Source organism: Poecile atricapillus, chromosome 16, assembly GCF_030490865.1.
Source record: "Poecile atricapillus isolate bPoeAtr1 chromosome 16, bPoeAtr1.hap1, whole genome shotgun sequence".
Taxonomy (NCBI): domain Eukaryota; kingdom Metazoa; phylum Chordata; class Aves; order Passeriformes; family Paridae; genus Poecile; species Poecile atricapillus.
This window is the reverse complement of record NC_081264.1, coordinates 8,711,747-8,730,141: the sequence shown is the minus strand read 5'-3', so window position 1 is coordinate 8,730,141 and position 18,395 is coordinate 8,711,747. Positions and strand designations below refer to the sequence as shown.

Below are 18,395 nucleotides of genomic sequence, written 5' to 3'. Positions count from 1 at the left end.
TATGGAAACCTCCCTTGGAAACATGAGCCCACCAAGCAATTCCTCTTCCCACAGAGGGACGGCCCATATTGCCAGGAGTGGGGGAGAAGCCCAAGGCTCTTGGGGTCGGAAGATGACACTCATTGCCCCACGGACATGTTTTTAGGTTTCCAGGCTTCTCTAGTGGTGATTTTTAGCAAGAGGGGCAAGAGCGGTGTGTGGGGCTCAGCACACCGACCAGAAGCGGGAGCAGAGTGAGGAAGCAGTGGGATCTACAGGGCGTGTGGAAAGGCAGTGGCAGCACCTGTGCCATACCCTGCTCCCACCCATCCCCGCTGCTCCCTAGGGTGCACGGCGGGCTGCTGCCACCCGTGCCAGGCAGGAGCAACCTCCAGTTTCTATAGGAACCAGATTAAGCCTTGAAATTGCCGGCCTTGCTGACGTGCTGCTGCTGGTGGTGAGCTCACAGCTGATCCTGCAGCTTTTATCGTCCTCATAGGGCAACACCACGTCCATCAGCCTGCTGCCACCGATCCAGGAGGTGGCGAGGTCCCCGCAGACACGCGTAGTCACAGCTCCAAGAGCCATGATAATGGGAAAATATCATTGAAAGGTAAAAATAGTTACTTAAGCTGCAGCCATCGATTGGTCGTGTGCCACCCTGGAGGGAACCCCCACCACGTGCACCGTCAGCAAGCCCTGTGCCAGCACACAGCAGAGGTGCCAGCAGCTCCCGGAGGTAAATCCTGCACTGCCCGGGAGCCTGGCCAGGGACCCAGGCTGACAGGGACAGTGACAAGAACAAGACTTGAACCTCCAGAGTGTGGTTCGAATCACACAGGGATGGGTGCATGAAGAGAGGCGGGCATTCAGAGAGGCGAAGTTCACAGGCAGTAAATACCCTGATCTTTGATCCCCATAATAAGCCGGTGCAAGCCCAGAAGAAAGCCGGGAGCGGGGCGGGGAGGGCAGCAGGAGAGGCACAAAGGAGGCACTGTGGCCGGCAGATGCGCTCCGGCCGCTCTCCGCTGCACAGCCCCTCCATTCATCGCACGCTGCCACCGCCGCCGGGGACAGCGACATCTCCGCCCCCGGGAGCTGCCAGCGCTCGGCCCCGCCCGGCTCTGACACGCTCCCCCCGGGCCCGAGCGTCCCGGACACGCCGTGCTGAGCACAGCTGCTCATCACCCTCTCAGAAAAACGCATTTTAAGCTGCTAAGAGCTTACAGCGGGAGGCTGCCCAGCAGTGCCCTGCCACAGCACCCGGGGGTCAACAGCGACAGCCGCCTCTGGACACGCGTGTCCCGGGGCAGGGTGGGGAGCCCCGAGAGCTGGGGCTGCGCTTCAGACAATCCATGCTGCTCCCTACAGGAACTGTCCTGTCCCCAGGCGAGGGGCAGGACACAAGGGCAAGTTGTATCTGCCCGAGATCTCCCAGCAGCAGCACAGCTCCACGGGGTTCCAGACCAGACTGAGCCCCTCCAAGAGCTCGGGACATCCGGCAGCCGCTCCGGAGAGATGAGAGTCCCCCCGGCCCCGGCTGGAGCCGAGCCGGAGCTCTGCAGCTGTTCTGCTCAGCTCCACGGAGCGGCTGCGGTGCCCTCTGCAGGCGCAGGGATGGGGGAGCAGAGCCCTCCCTGGCCCCACGGCGATGAACCCGGGGCCGCCCGCGGGCACTGCCCAGCCCCGCAGCACACACTGAGAGCCCGAAACGGGGAGCTGCGAGTCTGGACCAGCCTCTCCATTCTGCAGAACCCCCTGCCCCTGCCATCAGCAGCTTCCCATGGCTTTGGGGAGGGCACCAGGAATACGCTGCACTTCATTTTCTTGGGTATAAACCCAAGACTTTCCTAAAATTGGACTAATACAGGTGAATCCCACTGGAACCTGTACACACAGGAACCCTGGCAGACTACCTGCTCAAAGTTAAATGCATCTATCGATCTTCTTGCAAGATCACAGCTCAGAAGCGTGATTTAACAAAACCCTCCTTCACAGGGCTGGAGGATCACATCGACGCAGAAATCAGGAGACATTGGAGCACAACATTTCTCTTACAGAACACAATTTATTTGGCATTTAGATGAAATGTTTCTCACAGCATCTTGAAAAAGAAAAAAAAAAAAAGAGATTAGTGCCAACCCCAAAGAAGTTAAAACAAAAACCAGTGTCACAGGGACTCAATTATTATAGTATCAAATTTAAATTCTACATGGTATTTCACAGAATATCAAAATCTTTTATACACTGCCACAGTTAAGTCCAGTCACAAACCAACTACACAGGAGAAGCCTGCAAGTGCAGCGCTGGCTAAAATTATTTTCCAGAGGAAGGTAAAAAGCAGTGTCTCATTCTCTCACAGCCTCCCAGGCGCCCTCAGCCCAACACACAGGGACGGTGCAGCACAGCCACCTCTGCTGCCATCAACCCTGACCCACTCAACACTCGAGGGGCACATACTAGAAAATTAAAGCTATGTGGTACCGTAGCAGGCAGGCAATGCTGACTCTTGTTAGGGGAAAGAGCATCTTCATCACTGAAAGCATCTATTCCAAGGAAACACCTATTTCACTTGGGACTGGGGAACATGAGAAACAAACATGAACTTTGATTCACCTCCTCTACACTCAACTACTCTAATTTTACAGTCCAGCTCCCAGCTTGCAAGGGGAATTTAAAAGAAATTTCTGCTTATTACATGTTCCTTAGCTAGGGAGAAAAAATACGTTTCAGCAACTGAAAAAAGGAGACGCACATTATGGATTGTACGAGGCAACATTAAAACATCAGTGTTTTGCCACTGAGAAGTCACATCTGAAAGATAAAACCATCTTTAAGTATCAGGTTCAAATTTATTTAACATGAGATGGGAAAGAATGGTCATAATTACTGGTCACAAAAAACATTTTCTTCCCAAGTACTCAAACAGGCCAGCACCCCACGACACCTGTGGAGGCAGAGCAGCCACCGACTCGAAGGCTCAGCCTTCAGAAAAAAAATGTCCAGCTACTTCATTTTCATCTAGATCAGTGTCCTGCTGTGCACAGCTACAGGAAGAGTCTGAAGCTCAAACTAAACAGGACTGAACATGACACAGACAAGCTCCTTGCACACGTGAATGATGGTGCTGATCCTGCACAACAGAACCCACTGCCCCTGTAACACTTTAAACTCACCCAGCACAGAGCCAGAGGCTGCTGTGAGACTGTGGATGGGCATCACTGACAAACCAGAGTGTCTGGGGCTGCTCTCAGGGAACAGCAGAGACCTCGATATGGTACCACAGTACGGGGGAAGCTGAGGAGCAGCTCTGTCCGAGGCCACAGTGGGACAAGAGCAGCCCGGCACGGAACCAAGTGCTGGGAATTTGCAATGACTGCGGTCAAGGGCATCCCAAGAAAAATACAGCCTGGGCTGCTGGAAACCATGTGGCAATGCCATCTCCCTGCTGGGGCTGCAGGGACATTTAGGATGCACCAGTTGTTAAGAAAAACATCCAGAAATGTGAATGGCAGTGGGGAAAAAAAAATCAATGCAGAAAGTAACTCCAAAGATCTCATCAGTCTAGTGGCAATCAAACCAGAGAGGTTTTCCTTGGGCAAGCACCAACCCTCTGTCATCGGCACTCGGGACAAACTGCCCACCAGTCCCCTGGCCAAGGGCAAGGAAGGTTTGCTGAGGACTCTACTGTTGTCAAGAAAACTTAACTCTTCCCCAGCAGGTCCAGCAGTCTGAGTAGCTGGGACATTTTCTGCTACAAAGGCTCTTACTTCAAGAGAAAGTACTCAATGTGAAAAAGCTACATTAAAAAGGGGGGGGAAATGACAATTTTATTGCCAATTAAAAGCTCACCAAGAGGTAAATGAGCTATACTTAGTGAGCTGCTCCATTCAAGGCAGAATTTCCCTTGTTTACAGTTAAGATGAAGAAGGATAGGGGAAAACAGAGAAAATAGCAGCCTCCTGCCAATATACAAGTGGGAAAGGCTCAGAAGCAATGGGGAAAATATCACACTGAGGCTTCTATAAAGAAGCCTCCATTTGGAATAGCTACAACCAGGAGCCACAATGAAGTTGCCAGTTGTAACAGAGCTTATTTGCAAATAAAATTCACCACAGAACCAAAAGTAAAATACAAAAATATTGAACAGATTCCCGCAGTATTAGGAGAAGTGTGAGGTAAGGTATCTGTTCACCTCAGCCACAAAAGACAGCTTCAGAGACTGAACCAAGCCAAAAGGCTTTTTGTTATTGCGTTAAGATACTACAAAGAACAAATATTCCATCTGGCTTCAAAAGAAATTGGAAACTTTCTATTTTGCGCTGCTAACAAAGTATTTTTCAGGAACAGATTGTAGTAGCATAGACTTTGCATCCTATTTAAGTGTACACTATCACAGCCTGTGCTACAAGAGTGTAGCCAGCTCGAGAGAAGTATTAACCCTAGAGCCTAATTTCTATCTCAGTGCTTAGCTTCACCTAGCTGGACGCAGCACAAAGGTTACTGCCTACAGTATGTATAGAGATATATATATGTGTGTGTATATATATATCACCACTCAGAAACACACACACGCACACACGCATTCGTACCTATAAAACTAAAGAAAAATCAGTACATACAATGTATAAAACGTATGAATGTGCTCAAAAACGCACAAAACCCGCTTTATTTTCATACTTCAGAAATGCTCAATAATTTGTATGCATGGTTCTGACTACTGCTATCCATCCACTTCATTAGACCAGGACTTGGAACTCGGAGGAGGACTCGGTCAGAGATGCCACAGGGTGGAGAACTGCTCCTCTCGTTTCATACCACTGCTGCTGGAGCCAGGCACAGCAGAGAGCAGGATGGGGCGGTGGAACGGCTCCAGGAGAGGCTTCCTACCAGTGCTTCCTCCCACTCGTGTGCCAGCAGCGCTCCCCAGAACTGTGATTCACGCTCTCCGATGGAGTCAGGGCTGTTTGCAAGTGTCTGCATGTCGAGACACCAGACATGACCTCAATAACAAAACTCACAGTTTTCTGTGCAAAACGAGTTGAATTGTCATGACCAATCCCCAAGTACAGTATAAGCCTATAGGCAAGACAGGGAATAGAAAGTAGCAGCATATTCCATGGGGAAAGAGTCAGCTGCACTGGGAAAGCACAACAGTGGGTTAGGATTTGTCATACAAGTATGATTTCTCATCATTACTAGAAAAATAGATCACATACACACCCCCATGCAGTGTTTTCTTCCTGTCCCTCTAGGCTTGTACCCTTCATAAGGTAACAGGAGACCACTCACAAGAGGCATTCTTTACAAATTCCTTAAAATTCATCTCATCTGCTGACTGTTACAGTAAGTCAAGGAGAAGCAGAGGCAATGGGAGGATGGGAGAAAAGGGTAAATTATTTGTACACTGAAACTTAAATTTAAAATTGCCTGTAAAGATTATTTTGTACTCATTATCAAAACCAACAGTGTTTGACTTTGGGTTTCATGAGGGATTGAATGAATCTTTGCCATCTGTAAATTAACTTAGCTTAAAGAGTTCAATACGAGGGGGAAATTTAAGATGACATATCAGACTGCAGCAAACTGCTTTATTGATTTAAGTACACTAACCTCATTATAACCCCTTGTGGGACCTGGATAAATGGTGTGGGGGGCACGGGGGAAATCTCTAGAACAGGGTTGGCTATTTATGGGACTGAGATAAGAAACAGGTGTCCAATTAGAATCAAACATCACCTACAGTACATGTTGATCACCATTTTTAAGTGGTATTTGTAGAACTGTAAGGAAGTGAAATGAAGGGGAGGGAACACACATGCTAAATATAGCATGCAATAAGAAAAGCAAGAACAGTGGTCTTTTATCCAGGCCAGTTTTGTGCAACCATTCACTGTAAAGAAGTTGAACTAGAAAGAAAATACTTCAATCTTCCTTATGGGATTGGAACAAACAGGGGCTTCATACAGTGAACTCAGGCTGCAACAAAGCTCCTCATCTCTTCCCTAAAGTACTTCCTAACATATGTGAAGGTTCTACCAAAGGGACATCACACAGACCCAGTTTTCTTCATGGGCCAGAAGTTTATCCAACAATATGAGGTTTTGCAGTTACCAACAACAAATAACTGTAATTCCAAATCCTGATTTTCTCAGTACCCACTTGCCACGCATTTGCGTAAACATTCCAGTTCCTCTGGTGCTCTGATCAAGGCAGATCAAAACCCCAAGTGTTTTACACAGTGTAACTCTTGATGGATGTGTCCCACTCCATAAAACAGGCCCCCAGCCCCTCTCCCCTGCAGCTCCATCTTCTCTGCTTGAACAAGGATTTCCCCACCCTTCTTTTCCGCTGTCTGTTTCCTGGGTCCAGTGGTATCCAGCCAAATCCAAGCAGCTTTTTTCTGATGTAGATTTTGATTCCTCTCAGGTTAAGGAAAAAAAAAAAAACAACCCAAACTACCCATACTTCTCACCTCCTCAGAAGTCAAAGGAATTCTCTGCTCTCCTTTCCATAGCCAATGGAAAAAAAGAGCAGTTGTACAATCCATATTTACAGGACAAATTGATTAGTGAATGAATAACGACAGCCAAAAAACGAGAGGCACGATCCTAATCTAGAACATAAAAGCAGTGTTTGAAAAACAAAGTGGAGATTCCTTCTGAAGTTCAAGCCACGGATTAGTGTTTGTCTGTGCAAACAGCTGCTAGAACTCTGAGCGGTGCTGGGCGATTCACTCCTCTATACAATGGTGTTGAGGGAACAGTGACTGTGACGGCTGCCTGTCAAAGTTTCTGCTGGGGTGTTTTCATTTATGGGTGTGTCAGGAGGGACAAGAAAGGTGCTGCTGTCAGCAGAGTCTTCCAGCTCCACTGGAGAGGGACCAACTGAGGGAGGAAGCGATCCCTCTGTAAGCTGTGGGGATACATCACAGTTTCCTAGTGATGGAGGACTGCTTTGCACAGCCTGAGAAAGAACTCCATCTGCAAAGGATGAAAAAACAAGCAGAATCAGAACGTAAAGTTTATCATTTCACGTTCCCAAACAGGTTTATGATCTGTATTTCTGGAAGCTCTGAGTTTTTCCTGGTTTTGTGCTAATGCACAACAAGATGAGACTGCAAAAGAGGAAAATTGTGTAACAAAAATAAAACTTTGACATATAAATAAGATGCTTGCACTAATCAGGCTCACTTATCTTGTGAAATATGCTGCTATAAAATCCCAAATTGGAATGATTTCTACAGTATGTGAATATCACAGCTGCAAAACTGAAGAGCACTGGGTGAATCATTAGAAAGTGGTATTTTTGGTCAATTTTTGGGGGATGTGGGTGGGGGAAGAAGGGAGGAGAGAAGAGGCTGGATACATTTTATCCAAAATCTCTTGACATTTGTTCTACTTTTTAAGACCAAACTCAATCAACCTATCTTCAAAAGGCCAAAAATTGTATCAGCATGGTAGGAAAAAGGTAACCAGCTAATCCATCCGAGGTAAGACTCAAAAATAGGTAAGGTTTAAGAGGTAAACTGCTTACAGATTGGATTCCACTGCTAAATTAGGTGATTCAAAGAACCTTTGAGAAAAAACAAGCTTAATGATACATTTTAACAAAAGACTTTTCCATCACAGAAATTGGAGATTTTTTTTGGTAAAATGTCTTTGCTCATCACAATTGTTAAAACACATGATTATAGCTTTAAAATATATATATATCTATCCTGTAGCCAAAATGAAAAAGTGAGAGAAAAGAGAAGTTATTGCCTGCGTACCTGGAGTGGAACAAAGGATGCTGTCTGGATTGACAGAAGCCTCGTAAGGAGGAGGTGGGTCATCAGGATGTTGAATATCTGGGTACTTGTAAGCAGTATAGGGTGGAGGGGGATCGTGAAAATGAAATGCTCCACCTTCCCCATCGTCTGAAAGATGCAGTGGAGTAAGGCCAGTTCCAAAACCATCGGGACCATAATCAAATCCAGGCATCCTGCGGCCCAAGTTGAAATGGTGCACTATTTCAAGAGAAGGGCAAGGAGTAAGTGACTTTATCTCGTGCTGTCTTCTTCAGTTTAAGTCAGATCTCAGCACTGTTTTCCACTTTTCACACCTCAGGAACTCATGTCTCCTGGAGACCTAGAAAAGTCTACATAACCCATCCAAGTCAACTTGCTGCAATTACACAATACCCAGGCCCACCTGCTCCCAGTCTATTTGTCCTGCATCACATCTAAATTTGACTCTAACCTCTTCAAACTACAGACTAGTGTTCCCACAGAAGATATCTCAGATTTGGACGACATACAAACACAAATATTTTTCCATTATCCACTAGAAAAGTTCAAGTTTGAAGAGCCCACCAAGACACAGGCACAGTCAAGCAAGACAGTGACATTTCTCCCTTTTACATGCACCAATGTGTCAATAATAGGCACAAGGTGAGAGCTGATACTCACAATTTGCTCCAATCAAAGACTCTATGCGCTCTCTCCGCCTCTGGCGCAGCCGATGGACCATGAAGAGCAGCAGAGAGAGGATGAGGAAGGAGGAGATGCAGCTCACAATCAGGCGCATTCCACCGGCCATTGAGTCAAACAGGCTGTTGCCATCTGTTACATAAAACACATAAAAACAGCCTGTTATTTTTGTTCAAGATTCACTTTTCTTGATGTTCTTCTGTCAGTAACGGAGATAAACGTAGAGTGGAGATTCATTAGCCTGGTTTAACACTTCTCCATGTTTCAAATTTATAAGAAAGTCATGAATCATCAGGTGATTTATCTTTTTACTGCAAGAAGACCTGAAAGTTTCTAAGAATATCTTCCTCAGGCAAAGGGGAAAAACATTGAAGGCTTCAGGCCTCCAAAAATTGGAAAAAAGAAAGATTAATGTCATTTTGCACATCCACTTCTTTCCCTTGCATGGCTGATGATATTATACTAAAGAGGAAAAGGCTTGAGAACTGGCATATCTATACACTACATAACTTCTGAATAGCCTAACACTTCCATTTCCACTAAAAAGATCTCTGAACATAGTCACATCTGGGTGACCATGACAATCTAAATTCCACATGACACCAGTACACCGGTTAGCACCACTAAGTGATAGGAACATGGTAATTATCACTCAGGAACTGAAGAGATTAAGGTGAATGAGAAACCTTTTCCTAGAGTCATACCAAAAGCAAGTGGCAGAACAAGAAACAGACCCAGGAGCTCAGAACTTGAAGAGCTCTATCCCATTGCTAACCAGATCCACACTGGGAAGGCTGCTGTGAACAAACTACCACTGTACTCCTTGTGCACCAGGCACAAGAGACATTCATTTTTCACAATTCAACTAATCACACTTGGTTATGCTTAAGCAACACAAGCACACACAGGTACTCTACACACAGAAAAATGACCTAAAGATGATGTACTGTGTTCTTTGCACCCATTTCCCATTAAAGAGTTCTGAATGAGAAACACACCCAGGTTAGGGGTGAGTAAGAAACAGATGGGGTGGCCTCAGAACGTGGTCACCTGCTGCTGCAGGACACAAGCACTAGCAGGGATGACCCCTTTTCCCAGTCACTGCAGGGCCACTTCCCAGAGGAACCAGCCAGATCCTGGCCACCTCTTTCCTACACCCACTCCAGTTGCAAGAGCTCCCTCCATACTCTCCCTTCCACTAACAGCAACTGAAGCTTTATCAAAGTTTCCTTATAAAAGAAGGCTAAAAGCCTCACAAAAAAATTAAGTATTAGTTGCTACACATGCTAGTAACAGAAGAATCCACCTAATTTACATCGTTCCAGTACATGGCTAACAGGCTGGCATTTATTATGTAACGCCTTCTTGGCAACAAGGAATTCATTTAATAGTGCACTACGCATAAAGCTCGAACATTACACCCTCTCAGATCCGGCTGTGCGGCACAAAAGCCTGGGTGCTGTCAAACCCTTTAGCAACTATCGCTGACAGAGCTTCAAGTGCTGCAGTCACACACCTCCCAACCAGCACAGCCTCCTGAACACCACAGACCTGCTCTCCTCCATCTTATGGCAATGCTGACTCCATGATCACTGCAGAACAGTCAAGGCTGTCAGTAACACTGAAATGCCTTTAGTAAAATATGCATGTAGGTGCAGAGGGCCAGAGAAGCTGACTTTAGTTGTGGGATGGATTCTGATGGTGCATCCCCCCTCTGCAGGCTGCCCTATGGTCTGAGAAATGCTCATTAGACTTCAGCCTTGATGAGCTGCACTTGGACTCAACCCTCCAGAGCTTACCAGAAACACTGTCTGCTCCCAGGAACTAACAGGTGTCTAATGAACACCTTTCTTTTAACAAACAGCCTTGGAAACTATTTTTTCTTGCCTGAATAACAATCTACTTGGAGTGGTATTTTTGTTATTGCACCTTCAAAGAAACTTAGTGACTCCAGCTGTAGCCAGGATGGAAAATTACTACAACTAGAGCCCATTCCCTCGTGACCCTATAAACAGGAGTCCAGAGTGAGATCCTTTTCATCTCTCAGTTCCCAGATAAGGGGATACACTCACGTGTATGTCTCAAACACCAACAACAGGTGGCTGTGGAGCCAACCAAGGACTGTTAGTAATAACAGAGGAGAATTGTTGTTAATAACCAAGGACTACTGGTATTAACATGCCATGAGAAAGAACAAGATTTGTCTGGAGAAAGGGGGTCAGGTGGAGATAGGGCAGCACTCTTCTGTGAGGAAAAACCACATCACAGTACAGTGCAGGTGTAAGAATGAGAGGCAGGAAGTGGGCATGGACTCTAGGGAGGGATTGAGACCAGCAAAGACACCTGAAGCCCACATAAATACAAAACAAATTATTTCAGAAAACTTGTTTTTACCCTCAGTATAGTAGTGCCCTGTAACTGCACCAGTTCAGTCACTAGAAAAGCTTTGGCACATTAGCTCTTTCCAAGTATTCTATTTCTTCTACTATTTTTTCACAGTTGTAGGTCTGTCTAAACAAGAGTCACAACAGAAAAATTATTTTCTACCACAACACAGAGCAGCAATATACAGACTACCTTGGTTTCAAAATATTCCTCTGCTATTTATCTTTGGCTAAGTGAGAAGAAGCATCTTTGAAACTACTATAGCTTTGACTGCTCAGCTTACTCCTACCACTGAAAAATCCCCCTACTAACAAGTCCTTGAGTAATATTTGTTACCACTTGTAATCATTGCTCACCCACTCACTCTGCAAGAGCTGATTACCTGCCAAACCCAACAGCAGGATTTATTTCCCCCAGGTCTCTCCTTGGGTGATTAATTTACTTACTCTTGATTAGTAAACTGTTTTCTTTCCTTTGCAACAGAACTTAGGGAAGATACATGAAAGAATTGGATGGAGATAAATATATGCTGATTGAAGAAAGTAATTAATTAATTTTTGTCATCTGGAATAGTCATTTATAACCACCCAGAAGGAAAACTGAAATGTTTAATTTAAAATTTTCAGTGTTTATCACTAGCTAAAGTAACTGAATGATGAAAGAAGTTGGATGACTGCTTGATAATTCCTCTCTAAAAAATTAAGTTACTGAAAAATCCACCAGAACACTTCAAGCAAGAGTATAATGAAACAGTCTCATTTAGCATCAATACAGAAAAAAAGCTTAAGGATGAGAAAGGATGTGGTAAAATACACTCTTCAAATCAGTATTCATGAAATAGTTAAGATCCATAGCAATAAGCAAGGATTAAAGAACACGACACGAGGTTATCCCAGGTCATCTTATCCTGTCTGCTGGATGATGCTTTGCTGACACTGTTCCTGAAGATAAAAAAAGTGAAGCCTAAGTCTTAACTCAGCTGATAAGAGTGGGAGGAAGACTCCTGCTTTTCCCCACTCTTCCACTGACAGACCTGCCACACTTGCTGCAAACATCTGTTAAGCTTAACCATCAGAACAAACGTGACACAAGGAGAGCCAGTGGCCTTTAATGATTAATTTCTCTTGTTAGGAAAAGTAAGACTGCAAATTTGGAAGACAATAAGCACCCCTTTATTTGTAACAGATTGAAATAGAAGCATCTGATAGGAAGAGCTGACCTTCTCTGCTTTCTGGAGGAGTTCAGAACAACAGCTTCTTAATGCACTCAGATAAGATTAGGTTCTTTTCAAATATCAAAAAACCCAGTATCACAAAATGGTTAAAGGGAACATCCTGAGATCACCTAGTCCAACCCCTGTTCAAGCAGCATCAGCTAGAGCAGGTTGTGCAGGACAGAGTCCAATAAGGCACGGAATATCTGCACAGAAGGTGATTCCACAATCAATCTGCTCCAGTATCTGACCACCCTCACAATAAACTCCAAGTAAGCTACATTTCCTTTCTGTACAGGAAAATAACTTCCCCAAAATCTGCACCCCAAAACAGTGACTGACAAACAGTTCAAAGTCAACTTCATTGACTTTATTGATCTAAAACAAAAACTTGCACTGATATGCCAAATCAAATAACCAAGATTGCAGGTCCTGATTATTATTGAAACTCTATATAATTTTAAAACTCTGCTTCCCACATGGATCCCTGCATGAAAACTTCCACACACATAAATATGCTCATCACCAGAAAAAGATGCTTAATTAATGCTCAAGAGAAAAGTGCTTTGTTTTCATGACAACTAAACATGACAAAGGAAATGTACCAGATGCTCTACTAAAAACCCACACCATTATCTCTCTCCAAACTGAAAATAAACTACTGCTTCTCCTTTCTAAGTAGCATCAGGGATAACTCATTTTTACCAGCCACAGCCTGAAGTGTTTCCTTTCCCATGATTTGAGACATTTCCCCACAGGGTGGTTGTACCCAGCAATGTAGAGGCACTTGTGCTGTTTCAAACAAAGCTATACCCAAAGATACCCAAGTTGAGCACTTAACTACTTTTTACTGACAAAACTGTAACAATAGAGTCTTACCTGGGTCTAAGCAGGTAAATTTGCAGCACTCCTTGGGGTCCTTGCGATACTGCTGACAGCCCTGGGGCCGCTCACACAGAGCAGCCACACACATCTCAGGTTCACCGTTGTGACACGTGCAGCTCAAACAGGGATCATTCCCTTTGGGAGTGAAATAGTAGCCTTCATCAACAATGTTGTCTTTGATATCAACACAAGTCTGGCCTAGGAAAGAAAAGCACATCAATATCCACAGAATTCAGATTAATTTGTTGCATTAAGTGACTTGTAAACATAAGCAGACCACCAGTTAAAATCCAGGCCTTCACATTAAAGGACTTGGAAAAGGGATCTCCAGGGAGTGGGAAAGATAATGGATGGTCTCCAGGGACACAGAAACGATTTTCAGCTCATTGACAAGGTGAGTTTTAGGTATTTAATGGAACTGACACACTTCCAAGCATCCTCTCCGAGACAGAGGAAGGCAAATGGTCTGAGAAGCTTAACCTTCACTGCCAAAGTCTGCTGCAGCTCCCTTCCTCTTCCTGGTATTAGGAAAAGCTGGGTCTTTTCTAGACCAAATCTGAAGGCCTTTGAATGGGCCAGGACTTAAAAAGAAAGCCAGGCAATAGTACTTCCACTGTCCTGGCAGCATCCTGATCCCTGCCCAGCAAGGGAAGCTTAGCTGCATTTTGCCCACTGACCTAAAGGCAGGTGCCAAAACCAGAGAGAGAAAACAGTGCTGGGACGTGGCAGAGGGAACAACTGCTCAGGGAGGATGGCCTGTCCCCTCCACCCTTTGCACAGGTCAGCTGGCACGGTCCACAGGGAAGGTAAGACTGCAAGAGAGCTGAGGAGGTCTCCAGCTCCACCTCTGACCAAAGCAGGGTCAGCCATGACATCCCAATGGGTTGCTCAGGGTTTTATCTAACCTGGTCATAGAAACCTCTGAGGACAGAGGCTGCACAACTTCCCTGGCACTCAGTTGCACCCTTTATGACCCTCAAGTTAAACACCTTTTCTCCGTGCAATGAAGCACCATCTAGATCAGGGAATGTTTAAGATTACCTGATAATACTGCAAATACCTCTGTTGGTATCAAGGGTTTTTGGAGTACAAGAATGCAAGATACAGAACAAAAGCCTTTTTTTCCCACCTTTAAGTCAGTGACCTCCACTTATCTTCACCTTCTAGTTCTAAAAGTTGACTGGAAAGAATTTAGTAGAATTTGCTATACTCTAAATAAACCAGAAATAAGTGTTTCCTCACTTTAATGTAAAATTAATAACTTCAGAGCAATGTTTACTAATAAGGTATTTTAAAAACAAACCAACAAAAAACTTTTTTGCCCCAAGTTTATTTTGGGGCTGATACTGCTGCCTAATGATTTTTTCATAAAACTCTGTACTGTGTGACAGCCACACATTATGATGCTCTTCTTCATTAAAATCAAGCAGAAATATAACTCCACCCTTTTTTTTTTCTAATTCACTGGGCAAAAATTAGAAAGGGTAATGAAAAAATTTCCAGCTACTTATTATATGCATATTTAAACACACAACACATTTAACACTTACTCCTTTTGCAGAGGAATGAAGATTTCTCATAGCAGTTTTCAGCATACCAGCTGTGTAAACCGTGGTGCCGGAGGGTAGGAAAATGGAAACACTGGAGCTGGGCACAAAGAACGTTTTCCTTTTCAGACATAGCCGTACCAAAGATAGGGTCAGGGGGTAAAAACACTTCTGAAGAGCCTGGAATGAGATACATTGGCATAAGCAGCCTATGGGTATGCAAAGCTCTAGAGAGGCTCTGTAACATCACTCATTCCATGCACACCAACTCCAATACAAAGAGTCCTCCAGCTTCAGCTCCCATTAGCAACACTGCTCTGGGGGAAGGCAAACAGCTGGGAGGGAAGGGGTGACTCACACAGAAAAGAGGCTGCTGTTTTCAAAGTACTGGGTAATTCTGTCAGTCTGAACCAGGAGAAGTGGTACTCCAACATCACCAGTGCTGCTTCACACAGCCCCAGGGGGTTTGCCTGACAATAGCTACACACCTCCTCAAACCACGCTGAGTTTGGTCACAGTTGCTACCAGTGGAGCAAGAACCCACACAGCAATCTTGTGCCTGACACTCCTCCAAAGTGCTTCCAAAGATGTGTATCCACCTGTGCAGCCCACGCAGAGCCCTTCCATGCTTGGGGGGGATGCACTAAGGCATCCACAGTTTGGTCCTTTCAACTCATGAAACAGCATCCTGATGATCTCCAAACAGTGCAAAAGGTGTTGAGGGCATTTTCTGGAGGGCTTATGTTCCACATGTCACAACAATAAATTCAAATTTTCAAGCTATAGAACCCTAAATCACTTTTCAAACAGGTATTAGAAATTCAGTCTGCCTCGATACAAGCCTAAAAAGAAATTTTCACAAACTACTGAATGTTACTATGTACTTTATTTCATAGAGGCATCTCTTTATTAAATACAAAGCTTGAAAACAGAAGATTATTTAGTATTGAGAAGGCTTAAATTTATATAACGCATCAAATTAAATAAAACTAATGAGAAAGTTATGATGATTTTTCTGCAATTCATGCCTCCCTGTTGCGACCACTCTGTCAGCAGATGGCAGTGCAGTCAGCTCTCTAAAAAGCAAAGAAAGGTCCTTTTAAGGAGAATCTTTGTATTCATGTGTCAAAGGAAGTATTTTTCAAGACCAAACTGTTTATAAATTCTGATCATAATTATGTGTCTGTACCTAAAGGAAAGTTTTCCTTGTTTTCCTTATAGATTTTCCATGGATACTGCAAACTATGCATGAGAAAAAAACTATTCAGATTAGTTTTCAAATGCTACACTGGAACTCACAGTGCAGATGCTTAAAAAAACAACACCTCTGTTACAAACTTTCCATTACCTAAACCAGTGTAGGAATTAGACAGGCAACTGTACACATAAGAGTTCATATGATGACTTTAATTAAACTCTCAACTGAATTAGCTAAAAATAAAAGGTGTAGAAGCATAACTCTGTATTTTCAGCAGAGGGAGCTGCTTGTTTTGCAATTGAAAAGGTTTAGCCAATGATGCCCATCAAATTAATCTTCAGTTTTTCATATAAAATGAAATATATTCCTGGGATTATGCAAATTCTGACATGATTTTAGTAAACTATCTGAAATACTTTAAAAAGAAAAAAATCTGTGTAAATTCTGCAAAATTCAAGTGTGCTGTTTTAGTATATAAAATTCTACCAATTTCTAAAAAGCTAAAACTTCCAGACATGTCTCACTAGTCTGCAAATACTAGAACCAGGAATCAGCAGTTCATCTAAACACTCACCACAAAGAAGGAGAAATTACAGAGTAGTTTCCCACCTCTCAACTTAATCAAGGGGAAAGCCCAAATAAACTGACACATGTTCTTCCCATGCCAGCGTGAAAACCCATAAAACTTCTTAAACTTTAAATTTGTGTGTTTAGTATTAAACTCTTCCACTTCTGCCCTATAAAGAGAAGCAGTTCACCTATACTATTTCAATACTATCAGTGAAAGAATTCATATTCTTCTTGCAAATCATATTCATGCTTTAATATGTTGTTCTTGCAAATCATATTCATGCTTTAATACAGTTTCCATGGGCACTGAACTAAGCAGTAATTTGAGAAACTCACCTTTATAAGCTACTTCCCAGTGACCTTCCAGAGAGTGATTTCGATTGGTGATCACATACTGATATCCCACCCAGAACCTGCAAAACAAAAAATTAAATTACATTCTAAAGATACAGGCCAAAACCACAGTAACTTAAATTACACAGTAAATTAAATTACACAACTTTCTAATGTCTTCATATGTAAAAGCTAATTTTCAAAACATTCTGATGACTTTTTTCCTTATCTTTCTGGCCCACACATTGGCCATGTAGAGAGACTGCAGCTGAGGAACAGAGGAAAATACTTGATAAAACATTTGGTGATTTTCTAGGTTTACAAATTATAACTGACTGTGTCTTTTATTTCTACTCATAAGCAGCACCTTACTCGTTGTCATGGCAGCACATCAGTATCTCAAACCCAAAAATCACACAAGCAGCATCCAGAAGTCAAGTATCTCTGAACATAAACAACTTAGGTCAGACTGTTCTGGATCAAACCATTTCTCTCCAGAGACAGAAATACACCATTACTCAGCCACTCCTGGTGACCTGTCATGGCAGTCCGTGCGTGACAAAAATCCTACACGTAGAAAAAGAAGGAATTGTTTGTTGTGAACTAACAGACTGAAATGTCTAAAGCCACCCAAACACAGTAGGTGCAACTCAAAATGCCTTTTTACTTTATTCCTATCTAAAGTTGCTCTTTGTTAGAGCTACAGGAACTTAATGGAAATCAAAATCGTGTTGAAAAATTTAAATAATTATTTCTGTACAATGTAGTGCAGCAGCAGTCATTGTTAAATCCACCTTCTCTGACACAGTTCAAGAATACCTGTACATTGCTAAGATAAGCTGAAGACAAGAAGACTGCTGATAAAGAGACTCTGCTGAATTAAATTATCTGCTAATATTAATTAAAACAAACTGGAGATGGTGCATTACCAATCAGCCAACCAGCACATTCATACTGGGTTATTCACCTGATGTCAATTCTACCATTAGATTTTCTACACAAACTGAACCATTATTTGTACCACACAGAAACCATTCTCTGTAATGTGAGATCTTTGTCCTTTTCTTCCTACTCACCTACGCTGGTCCTTCCTTACAAATGTTTTTTCTTCCAAGTCCCACTCCTGTGCCAGGATGAACCTCAGCTCCTGGTCTGCAGTGAAGGTGGCGAGGGATCCGTTCACCCGCTGACATGTCTGCACAGCGTCCCAGTAGTTCTCCCCATTTAAATACACCTTGTAACAGCTGGCTGTGCCCTCATAGTGGTGCCATCCTGTTGGGCACTTTCCTAGGAAACATGAAGAATAGAAGGGAAACCATTCCCCCCAAATTAGGATCTTTAAGATAATGCATCCTAACCAATAATCACTGGGATGCATACACACAACAGTGTGTACACTTGACCTCTGGAGGAGAAGGTGCACATATTACAGATCCCTAAAGACTTACTTTACTAGTTTCTGATAAATGTTGATTTTTTTTTTTTTACATGTTTTTAAAAAGATGAAGCTCCTACTAAAGTTCCATCACATTGTCACAGCCTTCAAAATTTTAAATTAAGACTGACCATCTACTGCGGGAGACATTTCCCTGCATATCTGTATAAAACAAATTTGATCAATCCAAGCAAAAACAAGCAGTACAAAAACCCCAGAGGTAGCTAATTTAATGACTGTGTCTTTCTATTAGGTAATTAGCAATACATACAACTTCTTGTGAAGTTTTCAAGCTACTCGAACAGTCTCAACAGTATTCACATAATCCTGCTGCCAGAGTCAATCACTGAAGATGACAGAAGTTCTGGGGAAGTTCTTGA

At 43.4% G+C, this 18,395-nt stretch overlaps 1 protein-coding gene across 2 annotated transcripts in view; it reads right to left on the bottom strand.

Moving 5' to 3' along the window:
- Nucleotides 1–2,034: 2,034 nt before the first annotated feature.
- Nucleotides 2,035–18,395, bottom strand: part of DGCR2 (DiGeorge syndrome critical region gene 2) — a 45,324-nt gene continuing 28,963 nt past the window's right edge. The window contains exons 4-10 of one of the 2 annotated variants that reach the window (XM_058851363.1): nt 17,657–17,867; nt 16,584–16,660; nt 14,483–14,659; nt 12,927–13,130; nt 8,429–8,581; nt 7,751–7,987; nt 2,035–6,962 (exon numbers count right to left, since the gene is read on the bottom strand). In XM_058851363.1, the coding sequence (XP_058707346.1) occupies nt 6,721–6,962; nt 7,751–7,987; nt 8,429–8,581; nt 12,927–13,130; nt 14,483–14,659; nt 16,584–16,660; nt 17,657–17,867 (1,301 nt within the window). In that variant the 3' untranslated portion in view covers nt 2,035–6,720. Of the gene's footprint in view, nt 6,963–7,750; nt 8,119–8,428; nt 8,582–12,926; nt 13,131–14,482; nt 14,660–16,583; nt 16,661–17,656; nt 17,868–18,395 lie in introns of those variants that run through there. The other variant, XM_058851364.1, reaches the window with a different exon arrangement.